We start from the raw sequence: 22,793 nt of genomic DNA, 5'->3' as shown, positions 1-22,793 counted from the left end.
CGAAACGAGAGGGAGCTTCGCGTCGTTGCCAGATGAGTAAGAACTCGTTTCCTCATTTTCATCCTTCCCTCTGCTCTCTCCTTTGTTTTTTCCAATCCTCGTCCCTCTTTCCTTTCTCGACTGTTTCGTTACACTCGATGAATATTTCCATATTTCGATATTTCCCGATATCTCATGTTCAACTCGTATTCGAAATAGGTACTTGGTGTTTTCCTTCTCTTCGTTTTTTTTTTTTTTTTTTTTTATTACGACGGTACAAATTTCCCTCTGAAATTGATGATGCCGCTACGAGGGTGGGCAGATTTAGTGTGAAAGGTACGCGTGAAATATGAAAATGGAAATATTACTTTTTCGAGATTCGAAAGTCACGAGAATTCGCCAAAAGTCTCATGCTCACGCGCTCCCTCTCAACGTGCATTCCTGTTTATTCGAATCCCACCCTTCCTCTCACTTTCTTTTCATTAAATTGGCACACCCATGTCAAGCGCATTTCTCAGTCACACTTGTGTTTGTTTATAGTCCCTCGCACCGCTTTGACGACACTAAACCAAGCTCTTGAACGTTTAATTTCATGTTTCACGGGCTCGTTGATCGTTTGTACACTTTGAGAACGAATCGCACTCAAGGATCAACCCGATCATCAGCTTCCATGACACTCCAATGTTTTTTTTGTTCTAGAAAACCCCGATGCTCATATGCAACTCTCCTGGATCGCTGGGGCCCTGACGATCGTTTCCGAATATCGATGAGGCCTCTGGAGACTGTAAAAATTCTGCAAAGTGAACGAAAGCGAAGGTTAGTCATCAATTTATAAGAAAAAAAACGAGTAAACAACGAAAGGATTTTAAAAAAATGAATCAACCGTCAGAACTTTGATGTTTGCAATCGAAATGTAAGCTTGGCCTCGGCAGAGCTCGAGAACTTTGCAAAATCAATGGAAACCAACGGTCAGAGGTTGGCAAACAACCGATACGAGGAAACTTCAGTTCGAAAGGAGAAAATAGTCGATGTTTCTCGCATTTTGGTTCGTGCAGTGACGCTTGAAATATTTTACACTCCTTTGGAGTCTGAGAAATGCGTTTTTTATGCGACTTTGGTGTGGACAGTTGGTGCACGACGTTTTTTTTCCTCCCCCCCCCCCCCCCTCCCGTAAAGCAGTATTTGTACTCACGTTAGGCGATGCTCTCGGATAATCCGGATTCTCTAGGACCTCGTGGGGCATTTCTCGTCCCTCCAAGTGGCAGGGTCGTCGCGGCAGGGAGCCGTAAACCGAAAGCTTTTTATCTGAAAAAGTAGTTTTTAAATCGGCTTACTAAGAATTCTATACGGTTTGCGTCCCGATCGCGCTTTTACCCTTGTCTATTGAACACGAAGCCGCGTCTCCTTTCGGTAGCAACACTTCTATCGACTGTTTCACATCTTTCTTCCTTCGAGCATAAGACCCCGTCAAAGTCGCAGCTTCGTGTCGAAGCTTATACGGAAAATTTGAAAATAAAAAATTTCAAGAGAAAAGTCACCAGTCGCGATCAAAGCAACATTCTACGAGCGACTAATTAACGAGTGATAGTTAATCCGGTGGAACGACAAAGGAAACGCGAGTAGGACGATTACGCTCGAGCTCATTAGCTCCACTCTCGCTTCGCTCATCAGCTTTTTAACTTTTCACTTCAGAACCTCCGTGCCACGAAATAATTAATACATCATCATCTCCTTTAGGACAATCGAGGTACATCCCTCGATCGATCATAATGATCCCCTTGACGAAGGGAAAAATAAATAGAGCATTTTCCCTCTCGAAATTTCGATACTGTATTTACTTTCAGCTCGAATTTTCGATTTTTCATTATTTTATCTCGACACTGTGTGTGTGTACACGGGGAGAATTAAATGGCAATATTCAGCGCTAAATTCACTGTGAAATTTACCGTGATATATTTGACTGGATGGACAATTTAACGAAAAGTACTAATTCCTGTAAAGTACTGTAAAATTTAAAAGATTTTGTGGAATTTTTACTTTTATAAACATTGCAGATGGGACGTCAAAATTTACTAAATACTCCGGTAAAAGTTTCTACTTGAAACCACAAGTAATTTATAGGAAAATTCAATTTTTCTTCTCTCAATATCATGAGTTGCAGCTCGTCATCGGTCTATCGTTACTCACGATGATTTTTCGAATTTAATTATCTCCGCGTGTCGTCAGCAGGGAACCGAGCTCTGAGTTAAAAAATCAAGAGCCTCATCGTCGGTACTTTGAGGACCGTGAACTGAGAATACAAGTTCGTTTATCGAGCTAAATCTCTGTTTGACCACAAGATTTCGCGTAGGTCGGTGCAGCTGAGTTAGTTTATTTGGATCCTCAGTTATTTAAACACGAATTAGTTCAGCAGCACGAAAGCTTGAGTTGACAATAATATTTCGTTGCCATCAACATTTTATTTGATTAAAACGGAATTTGTTTGGCGAGGCGAGGCTTACCGGTCGAGTGATTGGTGAGATCGGTGGTAGGAATGAGATCCGGATTGCCATCTTCCTCGTCGCCTTTAGTCGTGAAAGTAGCAATGATGGGTTGTTGGGGTTGCTTGGGTTTGGAGGGTGTAGCGGTGGCGTGTCGCCTCCACAGGGCCATTAGAACTCCGGTCACGATGAGGCCGAGTCCAGTGGCCGTGCCGCCAAGGCCGATGAGGATCGGTGACATATCGACCGAAGATACCGGAGCTGATTCGCCTTTAGGAAAAGAAAGCACAAAGCCGCCTGACGTAATGCATGGCGAAAGGTAAAGAAGCGAGGGAGAGCGAAAACAATGAAAAAGCAGGTCTCTCGTTGCGCAGCTCCGGAAGCGAGTCTTCGTTTGCGGGCTTTCAATTTAAACAGTCGTTTTTTCGTCCGGAATATAAGACCGGAAAAGAAGAAGACGAGCTTAACGAGGTTGACGGAAGTCTAGTGCGGAAGAATCGCTTCCGGAACGGACTCTCGCGCAATGCCCGTATACTCGCGTATATCTGTACAGACCAAAAAGTATATATACGTAGATAAACACATATTCAGAAGTAGGATGACGGAAAGTGGGTTTATACCTAGATGGAGATATAGGAAGAGGAGAGGAGAGGGCGAGATGAAGAGATAAAGAGAAAGTGCTTGGAGACGACGAATAGCGAGGGGAGAGAACAGAATGCATAATAATAGCTCATAAATTTGGCGTGTCTCGCTTCCGGGCCTGCGGTGGGCTGGCCGGTCTATGTTTCAGCTCTGAAACGGCTTTCGAGCCCCCGGTCCAATTGCTCTCTAGCTCGGCCACTTGTTATATCTGTACACGTATCTTTGCACGTACGCGCGGATGAAGTATAGTTCTCCGAATGATATTCGTTGATGGCGCGGATCGCAGCGGCGTTATATAGACGGACGGGCTAAAGATGACCCCACCGGGCAACACACACACACACAGAATCTCACGTGGTTAGGACGCCCCCAAGGGGCTTTCTCCTCCTCGACAAACTCTCCTATCTCTTCCCTCGACTATACATGTACCTATGGAAACTCACCTTACTCATTGGCTACTCATTTGCATACCGATAATAATTTTGCTTACTTCGACCACCCTCCGCACTGCTGGCTAACTGTTACTGCTGCCGTTGTTACAGCCAACGTATCCTGCTCGGGTCGCCTCCCGAAACTATTTCCTTCTCTCCCGCCCTCGCTCTTTTTCTCTCTCTCTCTCTCTCTCTCTCTCACTTCGTGCCCCAGCTCCGTTTGACTAACTCTTGATATTTTGGCCGCCTCTCGAAGTTGTGCCCATCCCTGTACGAGACGGAGGGTTTCTGCGCTCCGGAATACGGACAAGGGTCGTCTTCGTTTCCTCTTCTGTCTGCCTCCGCTTTTCTCTATCGAGTCGAAAGCTCTTTGGGAGTGAAAAAACTCGCCAACGCCTACGCTTTTTTCGTCCTACGTCGGGTTTATTAGCGCGCATAAATATGTATTCGTTCGGCGGGGCAATTCGAGCGCGGATGCTCACATATATCTCGGGCAGGATTCTTTTTATCGTTCCCGTTCGAAGCTCTCTCGCGATTCGTCACTCTCAGCCTGCACGAGCAGACACGCTTCTGATGAAAAACTCGAGAGCAACGATCTTCTCAACTTTTATATTTTGTTTTGGCTGAACGTTTAACGCGCTTCGAAACACCGAGAGAAAGAAAATCTCCGACGACATATAACTGAGAGGAACTTATTCTCTCGAATCTGAAACATTTTCGCATACAGCCCTGAAAATAAAGCGTGACGCTGTGCGGAGACAAGTTTTTGACGGTTATGCGAGGTTAAAGCGTGAATAATAAAACGAGGAAAAAATGGGCGAAATGAGGAACCCTGCGAAAGCTACAGCACACACGATCTCAAGCATCACGAGTGAAAGTCACTCGCTACTCGTGTGACAACGTTTCGAAATACGAGCTCTGTCGTTCCCAGAGTTCGCCCCGTTATTATGGAGATGGGGCCTCGGGCTTGCACCGCCCGAACCTTGAAATGATACGAAAAGTCACCACTTGAGTGTGTCCAACATTTTACTCCAAATTCACCTGACTATGACAGCCACTGTTTCTCCTATTTTTCATCTCTTTATTCATCCAACAACCAAGAAATTATCCATTCATTTGCCACCATTTTTCGTGCATTCTGAGAAACAACGATTGTTGATTCGAACGAAACAAACGAAATTTTTGTTGATCCAAACACTCAATTCGAAGGCTCAGATGAATATTTCTCACTGCAATGAAAGCATCGAAGAATCAATAAACGTATTGTTGAATCAACGAAACTTGCTAGCCACGGTTCGTTGATCCGACGAAAAATCTCGTTCGATCAACAAATTTTTAACTCTGTGCCCAATAACTCACGAGTATGACTTTAGGAAGTTTTACTTCTGAAACAACGATTTTCCAATAGGAATCCACCGAAATTTTATTTTTCTCATTCCATTTCGTCATGAAGAGCTTTTCAAGTCACTTTTATCTGCAATTTTCGGTCCACACATTGGAAAAGTTCAAAAATCAATTGTGAGACGTTAGGAAAACTTGGGAAAGACGTGAAAACAAAATTTGATAAAAAATTGAGCTCCAGCTGTAAATATTTAGCATGATTGTAACGTACCAGTGAACTTGGCGACTCCCTTAAAGGCTCGTCCATCAATGGTAACGGGAATGCTCGAGCCCTTGGAGTTGACCGCGTAAAGGGCAACGCTCGTTGGATTGCGAATTTCGAGTTCCCAGTACGGAGTGGATGATTCCCAGCGATGTTCGTTCATGACAGCTACAAATTTTTGTGGCAATCCTCCATCGAAGCCCTCGACGCAGGATATTCGTATCGATGCACCGCTATTATTGTACGCCGTGCAATTTTGCAGGGGATAGGGCGGACCTGCGATCAAACGATAAAACGATTTTTCTTGTACGTTTTTTCTCGTTTTTATTTGTCTTTTTATGCTTTATTTTATTTTTTTTTATTTTTTTATTTTTTTAATTGATTTTATCACTGTTCGACACCGAGAAATAATAGTCGACGGGACAAGGGCATAAAAAAAAATCTGGTAAATCCTCGTCGCATATATGTCGAGGACATTTTTTCCAGTCGTTTCGCTCGTTCAATCGTGAAATTGCGATTTTCGGATGTTCGACGTATAGACAGAGAAATTTCATAACGTTCCCGGATTCCCCAGTAGCAGCAGGGGACGCCCGTTAATTATGATGCCATGCAACCGAACGAATATAAATTACGAAAATTTTAACGATCAATTTTTTTTCATCTAATTTCATTCGTTTCTTCGAACACACGTCACGAGACTGTTTTCATTTAATTAGAGACTCGAAGTCTCGCAAACGCTTGCAGGCAATCGTAAAAACGCGCTCGCTCTTCTGTATTCGTAATTATCGCATTAACGCAGAATGAAATATTCAAAGAAATATTTTATTTCTCGTTAATTAATAACACGTATACGAACTGAGGCCTTTGGCGGTGTGGCACGTTCGTATAAAACAAATTATGACTTCAATTAACGCGTTTCCGAGTCCCTCCGGTCGAGAGGCTTTTCAGGGAACATCCTCGACGATGAGCAGCTCGTACGACGACATACCGATCGTCTAAAAGCCGCAGAAAGAATTCAAAAAATCGAATACCACCGCGGGCTTGTACGCCGTGTCCTATTTCTGTCCCTCTAATATTCATCGCGACGTTACGCGCTTTTTATACGTTCAATTTATGAGCTTCAAGCAAAAGTGGGTCAGAACGTTCCTTCCCAGCGACAGCTGCCACCATTTTTTCCACTTAGATTTGTACGTCATCCGGATGTTTGTAACGTTCGAATAATAACGAAATCTGGAATTGAGTTTCGACCTTTTCTGGGAGGAGAAGAATTTGTTTTCCTCGCACGATTTTTTAAACTTTTGTTTCAGTTAAAATGCAGACGAATTTCAGGGTCCAGCAAGAGTTTTGATTCGAATGAGTTGCAAATTTGAATGCATCGACCGAGAAAAGACTTTTGGCGGATCATCGAAATTCCTGTGAAATCAACGAATCCTCGGGTACAAAATGAAATTCGTGGTTGATTCAACGAAATTTTCGTTGAATCAACCACGTTATTTGGTGGCTCTAATCAATATTACGGGCACAATGAAAACAGCGTTGAATCAACGAACATTTCGTTGAGTAAATGAATTTCATTCTGTTTGCGACGACTCGTAATGAAAATTCAATTAGATCGACAATTTTGTTCGAATAGGCAGCTGAATTCGAGGTGGACAGATTGAGGTGAGGAAAATGAAAAGCTATTGAGTGGTTCGTTGGAGTCGCGACTGCACAATCGAGAAGAAAGAATCGTTTGACTCGAGAGGGTCCTTTTGCCCTGGCACTTCCCTAATTTTTATTGGCGCTTTAGCGCCGCGCGATGATGATGTCGAATTACAGTTTTTTGGCTGATAAAAAACGAGGCATTTACCTCGTAATGAGCGTCGCCGAGGAGGATATTTTATTGAAAAAGAAAAACGCGAATCACGTTCGACCCAATTGAATATCGAAGAGGGCGGTGGCTCTCGAGTGGTAAAAGCTTTCAGTGAGCGATGTAAATTACCCGAGTTCGATAAAACGAAACGGCGATGGATTTTTCTTCGACAATATTTGATGCTCACAGCACAAGAATTTGATAAACTTTCCTCTCGGACGAATCACCCTCGAGGCCATAATTTTTATTCGATCTGTTATTCGAAACGTTTCAAAAGATAAAATTGAGAGAAACTCGATTACAATCTCGCGCACTTCAACGTCTTCCTCTTGTTCTTGAAATCGTATTAAACGCACCGTGCGCCTTCCTCAACTCGTTACAACACCCAGTTATGAGACGCGTTCTCACTCATTTCCTTTGACATTTATTGGAAACGAAAATTTCCGATGGCACCAATCCCTGCGCGAAATCGCTGGTGGAAAATTGCACGTAACACGCGGAGGAAAACTCGGCGCGAGTTACTTCGCTTGCATCGAATAATGTGCTCCAAAATAATTGATATTATTTCGCTCACGAAGAAAAGGGATCATCGAAATAATTTTGAGGGGCGCGCGCGAGTGTCGGAAACGAAAAGTTTTCGTTCGCGTGTCCCAACGAGAAAAATTCACAGCCAACACCCGCTGCTCTATTTCAGCACGTTTTTATTCATTCGAGAGCTTCATTATAATTGCTGAATTCCAAGGTCATTCACTCTCGAATAAAGTTCCGCCGGTGTACTGCGAGATTTCTGCCGAAGGCCAAGGAAAATTCAACGTTTATGCACTCGTAGCACGCTAACCTTATTTCAGACGAATAAGAAGTTCCAGCCTCTCCGAATGAGCGAAAAAAAAGAAAACGAATAAAAAACAGGAGTGAAATGTTAAGTTGGAACTGCAACGAAGTTTGAAAAGTTTTATTGTTTTACTAATTGAGCACCGGGAACGAGAAAATTTAATTACTTTTCAAAATGTTTCGCTAATTGTTCTTCCGGGCCCTTTCTCATCGCGATTTTTCACCTTCTTTAATTTCATTTTTCTTTCATTCGTATCCGCGGACCTCTCATCCGAAGCTGACGAATCAGCACGACCGATCGAAGAACGATTGCCGAGTGAATTGAAATTTCTGAAAAATTCTAGTTTCACTTTTTTCGAGCTCCGCAACTCTCTCGGCAATTCCGCGCGTCCTCCATTTCATTCTTTCCGCAACAATCACGAAATAAAACCAACGACAGTCGCATAGTAACGAGAGTAAAAGGCAGAAATCGCGCTACTTTTTCCAGTCAAGTTATTCATGCTAATTGATTCGCATCCATTCTTGCATTCGTGTGATGGAGCTTCATGAAAAATGGAACAAGAAAAAACGGACAGAAACAGAGTCGCAGGAAAAAAGACAAGGCCCCGAAGGAAATGGGAAAATCAATGACTCACCAGCGGCAACGACCTGGTAAAGACAAGGTTGTTGAATTTTACCGACTCGATTGCTCGCCCAACAACCGATGGTCCCGTAATCCATGTCCGTCGACGGGGTGTAGTTGAGTCTGCTGATGGTACCTTCGCTGGTGTAATCAGTCGCTGGAATATCTTCCAAATCGCCACTGCTATTGAAGGTCCACCTGAAGGTGACCAAGGTCGGGCTGGCTTCGACCTCGCACGTTAGACTAACAGTTTCGTGTTTGAGGGCGCCGTGCAGTTGCTCCGGAACGTTGAACGGCGGCGGGGTTGCATTTTGGGAGCGCCAACCTCCACCGGAGTTCACGACCTTTTTGCATATCGGTGCAACTATTTATCGACACAAAAAATTTATCGTTAGATCATAATTGTGTTGCTCTGCTGGAAAAGTTCGAAGGAAAGCAGCGAAAACAGCAATTCGAATGAACTTTCCATTCGTTTCGGATCGAGACACGACTTTCTGCAACTTTATTTTCATTGCTCTTGCCTCGAGCGATTCCAAGAGTTTAAATGGCCAGAAAATGGGAGAAACAAACTTCAAATTAGCTCTTTCTCTGTTGGCATATCGAAATTGAGATCGGCTTGAACGAAAGTTTCTTTGTTATACATTGGGCTCGAGCCCGATGTATTCAAGTTGTGATTTCCTTCGATAATTCTTTTCTATGAAAATTCATAATTCAATTCGCCTGGCACGAAGGTTAATAAATTGTTGAACAGACTCACACATGACCTCAAGGTGAACGAGATTGGAGGTCGATCGACCTTCGTTATTTCCCGCGAGACAAGAATACTTGCCGGCGGCTTTGCGAGTTATGCTTTGTAGAACGAGAGAATGATCGGACAGGACAATGCCACTGGTGATGTTGTGGTGCAGTTTTATACCCTGAAAAATATATATTAAAAAAAAAAAAAAAAAAAAAACAACAAGAGTGTAAAACAATTTGTTCGAATTTTGTGCTGTGACAAATAAAAAGTTTTTCCTCTCGAAATCCATTATTCATTGGCAAACAAGTACGAGAATTTTCTTGGCAACGAGTCCCACAGCCGAAGCGTAGAAATAAAATTTCGCATATGAAAGTACATTCCGAAGTTACTTTCGATGCTATCGAAAGAGAGAGAGAGAGAGAGAGAGAGAGGAAAAGAGATGGGAAGGGAAATTCTTGTTGGGCAAGCGGAACTCTCGGTTGTTGAAGCGGAACTTGTCGAGCTAGTCAGATTCCTGTGAAGTTGCAATTTTCCAAAAGGGATCCCGCTATCTCGCGAATCCCTCGTGTACTGTACAGTGGACACACAATGGGATCGAGCCACTTTCGAATATCGAAAGTCTGCGAAGGCTCTTTAATGTGTGGATGGGATGTTGCGTTGAATTAGTTACAGGGCTTAGCAGCACAAACATCGTGGACGAACGAGTGGCGAGGAAATTCTTAAATAATTTAGAGATCAATTTTTAGTTTGCACCAACTCAAGGCTTCGAGTTCTTACAAATAAATTCATCAGAATTGGCTCATGGAAGTTCTGAAATCTTTGTCTCTCTCATTCCGTGCCCACCGAGTTTTTCATTCGATGGGTTCGTACCGATCAAATATTTCCATTGTTCTGAAGACACTTTCAACAGAAATGTTGATTTCGTTTCTCAAAGTTTTTTTTATTGATGCAGCACATTTAGCACATTTACGTCGAATATCATCGGGAAATTCGAGGCTCGTTCACGTCATTAACTCTTCGGTTGCGCAGTCGAGTGCGATTTCTTGTGAAGCCTCGTTGTGCGGGTTTGTGCGAAGGGTTGGCATTCTTAGAACATGCAATGAGGGAATTCTCGTGATTTTCTCAGCAGCATGTACAAACACGAATAAAATGATTCCGGTAAGATTTCTGTCGCTGAATTCTTCCCACATATTCGTAGCTGCTGCGTATATTACATTGTTAAGTGAACTCGCACATGCGAGCTGGTGCTCGCATGAATGACACGTAACTTTCAAAACTTCACTCACGAAAGTTTGACACGATATGCCTTCCTCTTGGCAGCCTCGAAACGCACTTTGGAAATAGTTCGCGATCTTTCCTCAAGAGATTTGCATTTGGCTGAAACTCTACGATTTTTGCGAGTTCCTAGTAATCGCGGGTGATTGCTATTAAGCATTCCCAAGTCGAGTTACGGCTTGTCTTCAAAATCACTTAATTATATCGTCTTGACAGCGAAACAGGAAAAATTCATGATTCGAAAGTCCTGGCGCCGCGGTTGAACCTCGTCAATCGACGTTTTGCTTCATCCCCACGCGGTCGCTCGCGATTCTTCCGATTCTTCTGTTCCGGATCATGTTAAAATCTGGAGAAAGGAAGTTGCTTTCAGAGTCTTTTAATATTCAGAAGATTTTCGATAGATTGCAAAATTTGCTCAACTCACCAGGCTCGTTTGAAACTTTTAACGAACATTTTTTCGAAGAAACTGAGCTGGATACAAAAGAGAGGAAAAAGCCACATGTTTATCTCGAATTCTGCACGATTATGTTGAATCTCGGTGTGAATTATTCAGTCGGTTTCCTTACTGCTTAATTGTGCGATAGGAGTGAGCCCGGGTCTAGGAAGGCTTTGAGTAATTGGCATGGCAAACAAGAAGCGTCTGACATATGAGCAATCCGGGTGTAGCTTTATGACACGGGGAGGTGCAAAAGATAACCTCGATCGTAACTCTTGAGCCAACAATTCCTGCTCGTTATCGTTCTCTTTTGTGCATGCTCCGTTTCATCTTTGCACATTACAGAGCAAGAAGTTTAACATTTCGCAACAATGGGGCACGCTTTATTTGGCATGTGCGTTTTTGTCTTTGTTCCACTAGATCGGAGAAGCAACGCAGGAGCTCGAGGTCCTTCATGCGTGAGTTTTTGCTTCGAATTTTTCTTCCCGGCTTCATGGGGTTTTATCTTTTGCTGGCTGCAAGGCAAAGAGAGTCGTTTTTCCAGGACGCTTTGTTCCCATAGTTAAGCTACATCGGGTGACTTCGAAAGAATATTAATAGTTGACAACTTCCGATGTTTTCTCCACAAGGAGATGAATTTTGATATTAAAAATTGAGTTATAAAATCTCTCAAAGAACTCATTATTTTCCTTCTTATCAGCCTCTCAACGTTTTGACGTTTCTGGGCGAAAATCCATCGAAATAAGCTCCTTAAAAACGTTTATGAATATTTAAACATTCCCCATTATTCCGAATCGATGAAAAAAGGGTTTTAGACCTCCTTTCACTTTTGTCCTCGAATCCAAGCGCGTGTTGATTCAATTCTCGTTTCAATTATCTTTCAGATTATTTTTTTTGGTATTCGTCTTCTAGTTTCTCGTAGATTTGTCCGGTTTAAATTTCACGAGTTATAATTAGTGAGGAAAGACAGACAAACAGACGGGCGAACGGAGATTTTTTCGCCCACATGCGCGTCTGCATTTCTATAGACAGAGGAAATCTCGTGCACATGAAAGCCCGTTTACGCTCTCTACCTTTAACAATGTGCTTAGCAAGATATTATTTGCATTCACGTTGTAGTTCTCGTTACTTCTCGCACACGAGCTATGGCTCCCATGAATTTTCAACCTTCTCTTTTGTACCGAGGATTTTAGAGCACACGTAATGTCGTATACCACGCACTCACACCCTGCCACACGTGTAAGTTTATAATATAATAGGTTCGTGTATTTTTAGTGTTGCAGGTAAAGCTCGCAGATATGTTTTTACGTGTATACGGGTCGGGTAACACGTGCGCGATTTAACGCGTCATACGTGTGTATCTCGGTGTTATTCTGCATGCACGATTGTGTTGTTATATTGTTGAACATGGGCTGGCTTTAAAATCTGGTTCGAGTTAATATTTTTCAATAATTCGACAGAGAAAGTTCATCACTTGATAATATTTTGGCATAAATGATGGCGTCGGTTGAACTTAATGACTGACGAGCTTCGTTGGCGTGGAAATTGAGAGATTTCCTGACTCTCATGGTCGAAGGTAGAGTCCAATCCGCAGTGCTGAGGGAAAATATTCGGCGACTCAAATGGTGGGTACAATCAGCTTCCGTTTGTTCTAGTGTATCATCGTGTCACATGAAGTTCTCTTTGAAAGATGGACAGACGAGTAGAACGGAGGCTGATATAGCGCCCGGAAATGAGCACGGTAAAAAGAGCTTCTCGTGGGTCAGTCACGCTTGCGTCGCAGCCTGCAACGGGGCCGCGCATTTCTGTGGCATGAATCGCATTTCCGGTTGTTATTGTAGTTTGTGCATTTAGAGCGAGCCTCGAATAGGGACTCGGGATTTTCGAGAAAAAGCGCACACTACGTGACCCCGTATAACGAGTTTTTCTCACTAACACCCGCCAAGCCACGTGGTCGACGTTGATAACGTGGACTCACATTAAACGTACATGCGGAGCCCGGAGATTCGGATCTTCGCCACTCCTCGTTGCATGCGACCATCCTCAAATATCTTACAACGGACAATTAGGCGCAGAAAATTAATGAGCCTTGGAACGATTCCGGGGTGGATTCAGGACTGCGCGCTGGTCAAACGGGTGATTAATTTTCGCAGTCGTATCGGAGCCTATGCACAGCTCCGTAATTACAACTCTTTGATCGGATGCGTCGGAGATAAATCCGTTATTTTGGCTCGTTTGTTATTACTCCGCGTTTCGATTCGTTCCTCGAAGTATTCGTGACGAATCCATCGCTTAAATTCCATTCAAACTCGAACAATTTTCGTTTAAGCTTTTTATACATTTTGCGAATGAAAAAACTCTTTAATTAAGAAGCTCCCTGCGTCGAGATGGAAATTTGCACCCACCGATTGCCCGACTCCATCGTTATTAATATTTGTTCAGGTTGAGAGCAGGGCATGTTGTTCCACGATTAACCCAAACTATGATCAATCAGTGCACTGAGCCAGTTCACCTGGCACCGACCAAGTCGAATCAATAAATCGTTGCGGCTCGCCTCGTTGGCTCAGCGAGTTTGGAACGTGGAACCTCCGCAATTCGATCTCCTTCAGGACGAATCCACGCATTTTCTTAATCTCACAAGCTTCTGATAGATTCTCAGACTGTGGAAACGTGCTGTCGAAGACAGCGAAGCCTACAAGGAATCGTGTTAATTGGGCTCGTTCCAACTCAAATTTCGAGAGTTGATTTTTTCTCTACCGACGACTCTCTCCGAACACCTTTTAATCAATGTCTGTGAGCTCATTCCTCAACCGGATGAACCTCCATGAGCTGGGTACAAAGCCACAGTAAAAATGGAAGAGGAACCAAATTTTTTTTTCGTAGCGCGCTTTTCCTCGGGATTTTGCTTGTCTAAAGATTGGCTCCGGCTGTCACGTAACGTTTGGATATTAGACATTAGATATATTCGGGTTAACGTGTGTGTGTGTGTGTGTGTGTGTGTGTGTGTGTGTGTGTGTGTGTGTGTGCGAGTGAGTTGCTCCGTGGGAGGATGCCAGAGGGGCGTCAGTCCTGGAATGATAATACGAGTACGTGTAGCGCTCTCTGTACGCGCTCGGAATAAATCATGGAGCTTTTACCTGCGGAATTGTGTACAGCGTGCAACCACCACGGAAGGGCTGTACTTGGTTGGAAGTAAAGGGGGGAGAAAAAAAATAGAGAGAATTAGTGAAGGACGACTGGGAGCGCGCGGTTTTGCATGGGAAAGTGATCGACGCGAAACATTTACAGCAGGCCTCGGTACACACGAAGGCACGCACGCAAGTTCGTGCGTGCATGCTTCCTTGTAATGAAACTCGCTGCGCCCACAGTTTCATTACTGCAATAATGCTAACAATGACGAAGTAATAAACCGTTATTTCTGCTCTAATTTATTGGCCGCGTGGAACAAGCCCGTGGTTTTTTCACCTCACGTACGCGTACGAAGCGCGGTGAGTTATCCAGCTAATTTGAAATTCATTCGAGTCATCAATTAGATTTGCTGCATTTTGTCTGCTCGAACCGTCTCCGAAACTTGACTGCGCTCAATTTCCGTTGGAGCTCAAATTATTATTGAGTTTTCGTCGTCTAACCTTTCCAATGGAAGCCGCGAGCAAAGAATAACCCGGAATCGACACGAGTCAGAATTTCGCAATAAAAATTCCACGTTGGATGCCTGATTTGTATCAGAAGTTCGAGAATTTCTAGACTCCCATTTGATGCGTCGTCCCTCTTTCGAAAACTCTGCGAGGCTCTCCTCGCCCACGAGCAAGCGTACCTGTCGAGTATCAGCGCGCACGGGCTTATTCTTTATTCGCTCGAGCCCACAGGTGGAAAATGGAAGAAATGGGATACCGTTAGTCAGGAGGGTGCTTGGAGAGAAACCGAGTGAGAGCGAGCCTTGCGGAGCAACGACTGCTGCAACGCGCCGGCTTCCTCCCGAAGAAAAAGCTTTTCTGACGTGTAAAGATAAAGCGAGAACGCGCGCAAGAGAGAGAGAGAGAGAGAGAAAGAGGGAGAAAGTTCTCGTGCAAATCCCTCTCGATATATCGTTCCGTGAGGGCACACTCACTCCTCTTTTCTCTCTTGCATTCCGGCTCCCTATCCAGCGCGCAAATACACATAGATAACTCCCCGACGTTCACCGTTGTCGTAAAATCGTCTACATCTATTTCTACGCACATATATTCAGCCACACACACACACACACACACACACACACACATGGAGACATGCGCACGCACGCACACGTACTGAGAAAAGTTAAAGAGTATAGTCTCAGTCGAATATATGCATTTGTAAACTATATATCTACATTTATAGTCGAACTTTGGGAGTGCGCCCAAGCTCCGGAGCAGCAAGAGGATTAATTTCAAAGCCGTTTCACAGACCGGATAAGAATCCTTCGTCAGGATATTCGAGTATGCACTTCGTGTTCGGATCGCTCATTCGCTTCCTCCGAGTCTCGTATGCACCTTCGCTATATCTGTGATCTATCTCGTGCATGTGCGAGCGCATGTCTGCGTGTGTCGGAGTATATATGGCTTTGCACTTGTGAGGATAGGATTAAAGCTAACCGTTCTTGGTGCAGCGATCTTTAATAGACACGGAGAGAAAAAGATCGAGGGAGAAGGCCGGAGCAAAGGTCAGAGAGCAAAAGAGAGAATATGGAATCGGACGGTATGTTTGTACTCCCAAACGTGCTCGATGCACAGGCAGCCAATTCGACTCGAAGTGGATCGAAGGAAGTCGAAAAATAGGAGGGGAAACGGAAATTAGGATTATTGCGATCGCACACGAGCAATGGGCGGCTCGTCGGAGAGAGAAAGTTGGCTGATGAATTTATTTTTTGTTAAACTTATAACGCACGGCCCGCTAAAATACAATATTGCTCGGTGAAATCCTCTGTCGCGTTATTACTGCTTATTACATTGACGAGGGTATGAAAAATTTGAGATGAGATCCGTTGGATTTAGCGAGTACATGCTATAAATTTTCTTTAATCGGCCAATTAATTAGTCATCCAATTATAAGAAGGTAAGCAGTTTTCGAAATGAACGCGGGGCTCAAGTTTCTTAGGTATACAGAAATAATTATTTAACGATCGCAAAGTTTGCGAAGACATTCGCCGATGGAGACTTTTTTAATAAAAGTCCTGTTTGCGGAATGGAGTATCAAAAGTTCGTAATAGAGTTTACGTTTAACAGATATAGGAGCTGTCTGTTCCAACTTTTTATCCATTATTATTCGAGGTTGGATCCCGCTGTAGATTCTCAGTTACGGAGACCAACGTTCCGAGAAGTACTTTAAGTAGAAACGGTAATGCTGCGATCGGACACAGTACAACCTCAAAGAGCGAAGTTTATTTTTTTCAAATACACACAGAATTTCATATTGATTGTTCTGTCGATAAAATAATGCGATTTCATGGTATTCAGCTCAACGTAAAAACCTATCGTTGTCCCTCCACCGACAGACGAGGGGAAAAACAATTTTTTTAAAATAAATTTGGAAATTGATACTCGATGGAAAATTCGATCGGACAGTCAAACGCAAATACATTTCTGAAAAATTCTCATATGATGAAAAACTAATTAATTGTTTCGAAATCGACGCGAAAATTGGTGCCCGCTTCGCTCAGCCAATTAAAACTTTACACCTCGAATCGACTCCAACTTTCCGCTTTTATATTTTTTCCCTCATTGAAGCTCATCGACGTCTCTCTCATCCGACTGCGAAATTTGATGCTACAAACCAGTCAAATAACGCGTTACAATACATCCTTAATACTCGAGGATTCGGGACGTGAAACCATTCAGTTTTTCGAGAATGTGAAATAAAAAACTGTTCCTAATGGATTATTGTCAAGTGTTTGAGTTGGGAAAGGATGTCGAGTGCAGGAGAGCAACTATCAATATATTTTATATTATACAGACCATCGTGTTCGAGTGAACGTATTTATAGAGGGTTTTTAAAAAGCGTTTTATAGAGTTTGTTCAGCGGAGAGAGAGCGAGAAAGAGAGAAATAGAGAGAGGGAATCGGGCATGGAAACTTTGCTCCAGATCCGTGAAAATTGTCCACTCGGACACAGTACACGCGTGATGGGATTCGATGTATGTACGTATACACGAGTGGAAATAGGAGCGTGAGAGCGCCAACGTTTTTACGGATTAGTAGACCATCGGGCACGGTTCGGTGATTTGTCGACAATTTATTGGTTTTGGAGGTTTTTACAGCTATCTGCCATCGCCCGGCGTCCGCCTCCTCGTTCAATCCGCCAAAACTCGCTCTCTTATGGTCATCTGCAGGAAACGAGTTGGTTCATCGCTCCCAGCCCGAACTTCACTGACGATTCTCAGTCGGTGCGCGCACACCAGTTCCGATATACCCGGCGCGATCGATGATTTTCCGTGGAGCGTTTTGAATGAACGGGAAGTGACAACGCTTCCACGTTCTCTCGTAAATTCACAATAACTCCATACGAGTCGCAGATTCGAAGCGTTCCAAGCGTATCACCGAGACTCCATATAGACTCGTATCACTCTCGCGTGGACACTCGTGCAACCATGAAGCACTCTACCTCACGACACTCCGATGGACCATCCATTTTTTCACTCTTCCATTATACAAAGTTGCAAGACATCCGCTGTTAGTTAACCCAAACAAAGCCTGTTCCGAGAGATCGGAAAAAGGAGACGAAGAGAAAAGGGACTTTGGACACCGAGTTCTACAATCGATTGATCAAACACGTTCGGTAACGTTGCAATTTCGCGAGTCATCATTATTCCTTAAAATCCCTAAAAGTTTTTATTGCCCACCTATTTTCAGAGCTCCAAAATCTTCAAGTTCACTGAAAACAGACGGCCAATGAGAACGAATGAGAAACAATTCGAAAAATACCTTGTGTCAGATTCGACAAGAATGTCGACTAGAATAGAGACACATAATCCGGAGCATTTAACACAAAATTATCGATATTATGCCCCCTTTAGGCTGAGCGTTAGAAACAATCTACACACACCGCGATGAGCATCCACAGGTTGACGCTTCCATGTGGATGATCGCGTTCGTGTGCAAAATTCATCGGTTTGAAATCATCTAGTGTTGCGTGTAGACATCGATCCCGCGATACCTCCGGTTAGGAGGATTCCAGACAATCCTCCCGGATACATAGCCAAACATCCAACACTCCATGGGTTTTCCTCCCTTCCTGTTGGGAGCGTGCATGCACATGGATATGTATCCGGTTGTCGTGTGTTGCCGCCACTCGTATTTTCCATGTCCCTCCGCGTCGCTTCCCTCTTTCTCTTGCCTCGTCATAATAATGAATTTCAGTAGAGATGGATCGTTGTGACAGTCCGGATAATTTCGGTCTCCCGGCGTGCAATAGTTGAACCGCGCATCAGGCTTATTTTATCGTCACTTTGGATTCAGCTGTCGCAGGCAGGTGCCGAATCGGATTCGACCGCAGGTCGTTGGGTCATTTCGAAAACGGAAAGTTCCTCGTACCTGGCGGCTAAATTCTTTGGGAAAAATCGAGCGAGTCACAGACGAGGGACGTCTTCGTCGCGGCGAGATCTTTCGGGTCCGATCATTCGCTGATGTTATTTCAGGCTGCTCTGGTGTGACAAAAGACGCGATCTCGCCCAAAGTTCAGCTCTCGAATGACATTATTTCGCATGAACGTTATCATTCCGGGTCTAAACGACTGTTTTATTCACGAATACTTTGCCAATTTCGAGTCTCATATGAAATGTATTTGTACGCGGAAAGTAAACGTCGCGCACACACTCGCGCGCGACGTCGAGATACGAAAGAAAGTTCAGAGTCAAATGGAAGAGCGGAACTTTGATGTTATCCGTTACGATTTCACAGGAAACTAGAACGCGAAGCTCCTCGGCACTTTCGAGGAAATAAAAAAATCAACTCGAATACTTGCTTTCTCTTGCACAACGACGTGTACAATATAACGACGCGTATGACGTTCCATCGATAATTCGTTTTTCCTTTTATCATCTATACATTTGAAAATCCGTTCTTTGTAGCTCGCTCACTCGTCCCTTTGCTTCTCATGTTCGAGAAATCTCATTAAAAATCATATTTATTCTGGTGGAAAAAATTTCTCGTATTGCGCTTTCCTCTTGTGGATTATACGAGGGTAGAGAAAAACTTGTTTTTCTTCACAGGCCACTCACTTTCATTTTATTATTCTCCGCGTGTAATTTATCTCTCGTAAACGGATTTACCAATGCACCCGCTCTCCCCGTATCTGAATAATACGAATATGAAAAATATGCTTGGTGAAAGAGAAAAAATCGTTTTACGAATGTAATAAAGCTGACGTGGATTTTGCTCGTCGTCTCCGCCGGAAACTATATCCAATTTGCTCTCGACTTTTGTCCGTTTCGACAATGAAACAGAGAGTTCCTTGTTTGCGTATGTAATTCATTTCCATCCAGAGAAACCTTCATAACCATCGAATTAAAGGCAGCAAACATTCAATAATTCAACCATTCCAACATTATTACTCTCATCTGCAAGATCGAAAAGCTGCACCTGAAGCGTGCACGGGGTTCGAGAACGAGGAGAGAGAATAAGCACACGCGCGATTCACCAGGCGAAAGGTTTTCCGTGTACCGTAATTTTTCTCCAGAGCCGTTTCCAAACCACCCGTCGCAGCATTCGATCGTCGTTGTGCAATAAAAACTATCGTTAACGTACTGAAAATTCGCGTGGACGTTTTCGGTGCAGTGCGTTCAGCGCGAGCTCCTCGTCGTCAAGTTTCATCACAGCCAAGCGTTCTGCTACGTCGCGAATCCACGGCGTATCCACATCCGGACCTGCATGGCTCAGGGGAGGACCTAGTTATATAAATCGGAGAAGCGTTCGGAGAGGAGAGCTCGAAAATCTAAGAACTCGTGCAATGTACAGAACTCTCGCTTGCTTTACCTCGATGGATGAATTTTTAAACGAACCTAGGTTCAATGTAATGCCCTCGGGCATTAAAGCTCTGGGTTACCGAGCTTCATATTGTACTACCTCCACTCGAACTACCTTCTCTATACTTATATACATATCCGTTATGTATGAAATGGCTCGGAGAGCTTGTATATGGGTGTATAAATAAATGTATACGATGTGACTCAACACGCTGGAGCCCACGTGATTTTTCAATAGAGGGCAACGTGAAAACGTTTCGTTTTTTTTTTCTGCAAATCATCGTTCGTCACATTTTCCATTTTTATTTTTTTCACAAGCATCGAGATATTCGAGTCAGCTTGTGAAGTATTGATGATTCGTGGAACCATATTTGGCCAATGTCTCGTCGATATTTTTTCAATTGGCGAACCCGTTTTATTTTGGAATTTGGTAACCGCGATCGCACTTGCATTTATTTTTGCGCAGAACTGATTTGATTATACTTTTTTGTCCACGTCAATCGATTACGTATGAGTGACGTGGTTTTGTATCGGGGGAGCGGAGATTATAGAAAAAACTGGAGATATTAAGGGGAACGAGGACGACACGATTGGGTGTTGGCAACCTGACGTGGCGAGTGTGATTTTCCACGGTTTTTAGTAGAGGGCCTTAGAGCCGCGCTATTCCCTAAAATCCCGGACATCAGCGTCGAGTTTCTACGGTTCGGTTCGCCTATTTAGCCCTGAGCCGCTGATAAAAATAAAATCGTAGGAAAATAAAACGAATCGAAAGAGACAAAAAATGCAACGCGCGGTGCATTGGCTCGTTTTAAAAGTTAACGTATATAGCGAGAAGCTGCTTATTGCTCGGCAAAAGGGACATTATTCAAACAAACAGCTCGAGAGCTAGATGCGGCAGGCGATTTAACCTCCGGGAAAATGGCCGCGATTTCGGGAGCCATTAAATCCGTGAAACGTCCCATTGCACATCTACAGATATACGCATTCATCGTGGGATGAGGTAGGGATATGAGATTGGTCAGGGCGACTGCAAGTTCGTTAAAATTTCATTTGGCAATGGCTTCAAAAATCCTGCTGTATATCTCGTGTTATACCGATTGTGAGGGAGCAAATTTTATTCCTAATATCGAGGCCGGCTCGCCTCTCTCTGTTTTTTGCGAAATGTCAATTTACCTGTTTTATCGTACCAATCCTGCTATAATGAAACAACACACGTTCGTTCGCTATAAATCACGCGCATGCGCACGCGCGCGCCTTCGCCTTCGTCACAAATGTAAAGAATGAATAAAACAAGTGAAATTACCTCGTGAAACCACGTGAGCTTCGAGGCAGCTGGATTCGCTCGTACGTTGCACTCGAAATAAACATCGTCCCGCTCCTTGATGCTTTTCGGATTCAGCGATAAACCCATGCGAAGTACTACTATCGGAGCGTCTATAATTAACAGAAAACACACGCGCGTTGCTTTGAATTGGAAATGAGAATTTCGATTTGTATAGAATTCATTTCATTCGCCGATGCTCATCTGCCTGGGTCTGCGAGAATTTCGTGCCCTTTTTATCAAATACATAAAGGAATTAACACTATTTATTAAGTAGTTCAAAACGATAGTTTATAGCAAATTCAATGATTTTCGTCGATACGAGTAGTAAAAGACGCGAATGGTCAGACCCGGGTGTTTTCCATTCATCCACGTCTACACAGTCGATGCTTTCAGATGATTCATCACTGTCTTCAGTTATTGGACAAATCGACTTAGAGATAAGGCTCAAGAAAAGTCCTGTCGAATCTGACGGTGCAGGAAACGGAATCATAGTCGTTACGGACTCATCATCGTAAAGAGCAACGTTTCAGTTCTGCGAATTTCAAATCAAAGGAAGATGTGATTTCAATTATGAAGATTCGTCCATAGTAGAGCGAGAGAGAGAGAAAGAGAGCAAGAGAGAGAGAGAATGGTATAATATTAAACACAGAATATCTGGATTCGATTATACAGTCGTCATCCGATATAAATCTGCTGCATAATCCGGAGTTAGTGCGATTCAAACTTCTGCCTGGTCTCTCTATTCAGATGCAGTTTTCTGCGGCGAGTGTGCGCCCGACGTTAATCCTCTCCCGAACTATGAAGAGAACGTTTTCTGGTTGGGTAAAATTCCTCAATTGCAGCAGCGGTTCGTCCTTTTCTTACTCTCGATATTCTTTTTTCCTCCCTCTCTCTCTCTCACGCTCTCTTTTTTCTATCTCTTTCTCTTCACAACCGACCGTGAGTTCTGTGTGACTACGAACTCGACCAAAGTTCTCCATAATCCCTGCACTTCGGGCGACGGGTAAAAGATTACATATCGCGATAGGGGGAAACGGGACAAAGAGCGAGGATAAAAGCCTCGAAATAAGAGAGGCACAACAACCTGAAAAACGGTTCTGCCAAATGATCTGGCCAGCCAGTTCTCCATTGTGCTTCATGACTCATTCGAACTTATTTGACGCGGAGGATTATGCTGGTACCACACTGAAGAAACACCTCTAAAACCTGCAAATATCGGTTTTATACTAAAAATATCTGTCTGCTTAAGGTAGTTCATGCACGAAACAATTTTCTTAAGAAAGTCTTGAAATTTACGCACACAGTTTCAATGGGTAGTCGACTGACACGCATATCAAATTTTAAAGGGTTCGTAAATATTGTTTATCTTTCCATATAAGAAACGAACGCTTCTTACGAAGTTTATGAAAAAATACACAATAACAATGAAGTACATAATGAAGGTCTAAGAAAAAATTCGAGATGATTGTCTTATTAGTAATAAAGATAATATTTGGTTAAAGATTGAACAAAATTGGTGTAATGAGCACTCGTAACCTCACATTTGCTTATTTCGGCATTTCGTTTCTTCTTGGCTTGGCTTTGCGCTCTCTAAAGCGACCTT

At 43.4% G+C, this 22,793-nt stretch overlaps 1 protein-coding gene across 1 annotated transcript in view; it reads right to left on the bottom strand.

The window, feature by feature from the left end:
* Positions 1-223: 223 nt before the first annotated feature.
* Positions 224-22,793, bottom strand: part of LOC122409167 (hemicentin-2-like) — a 144,615-nt gene continuing 122,045 nt past the window's right edge. The window contains exons 9-15 of the mRNA XM_043416507.1: positions 21,170-21,300; positions 9,198-9,357; positions 8,454-8,804; positions 5,145-5,411; positions 2,481-2,729; positions 1,172-1,284; positions 224-772 (exon numbers count right to left, since the gene is read on the bottom strand). Of these exons, the coding sequence (XP_043272442.1) occupies positions 692-772; positions 1,172-1,284; positions 2,481-2,729; positions 5,145-5,411; positions 8,454-8,804; positions 9,198-9,357; positions 21,170-21,300 (1,352 nt within the window). The 3' untranslated portion in view covers positions 224-691. The remainder of the gene's footprint in view (positions 773-1,171; positions 1,285-2,480; positions 2,730-5,144; positions 5,412-8,453; positions 8,805-9,197; positions 9,358-21,169; positions 21,301-22,793) is intronic.

This window comes from Venturia canescens, chromosome 4 (assembly GCF_019457755.1).
Source record: "Venturia canescens isolate UGA chromosome 4, ASM1945775v1, whole genome shotgun sequence".
In the NCBI taxonomy this organism is placed as follows: domain Eukaryota; kingdom Metazoa; phylum Arthropoda; class Insecta; order Hymenoptera; family Ichneumonidae; genus Venturia; species Venturia canescens.
Note: the sequence above shows the minus strand (reverse complement) of the source record. Positions and strands in the feature narration are given on the sequence as shown.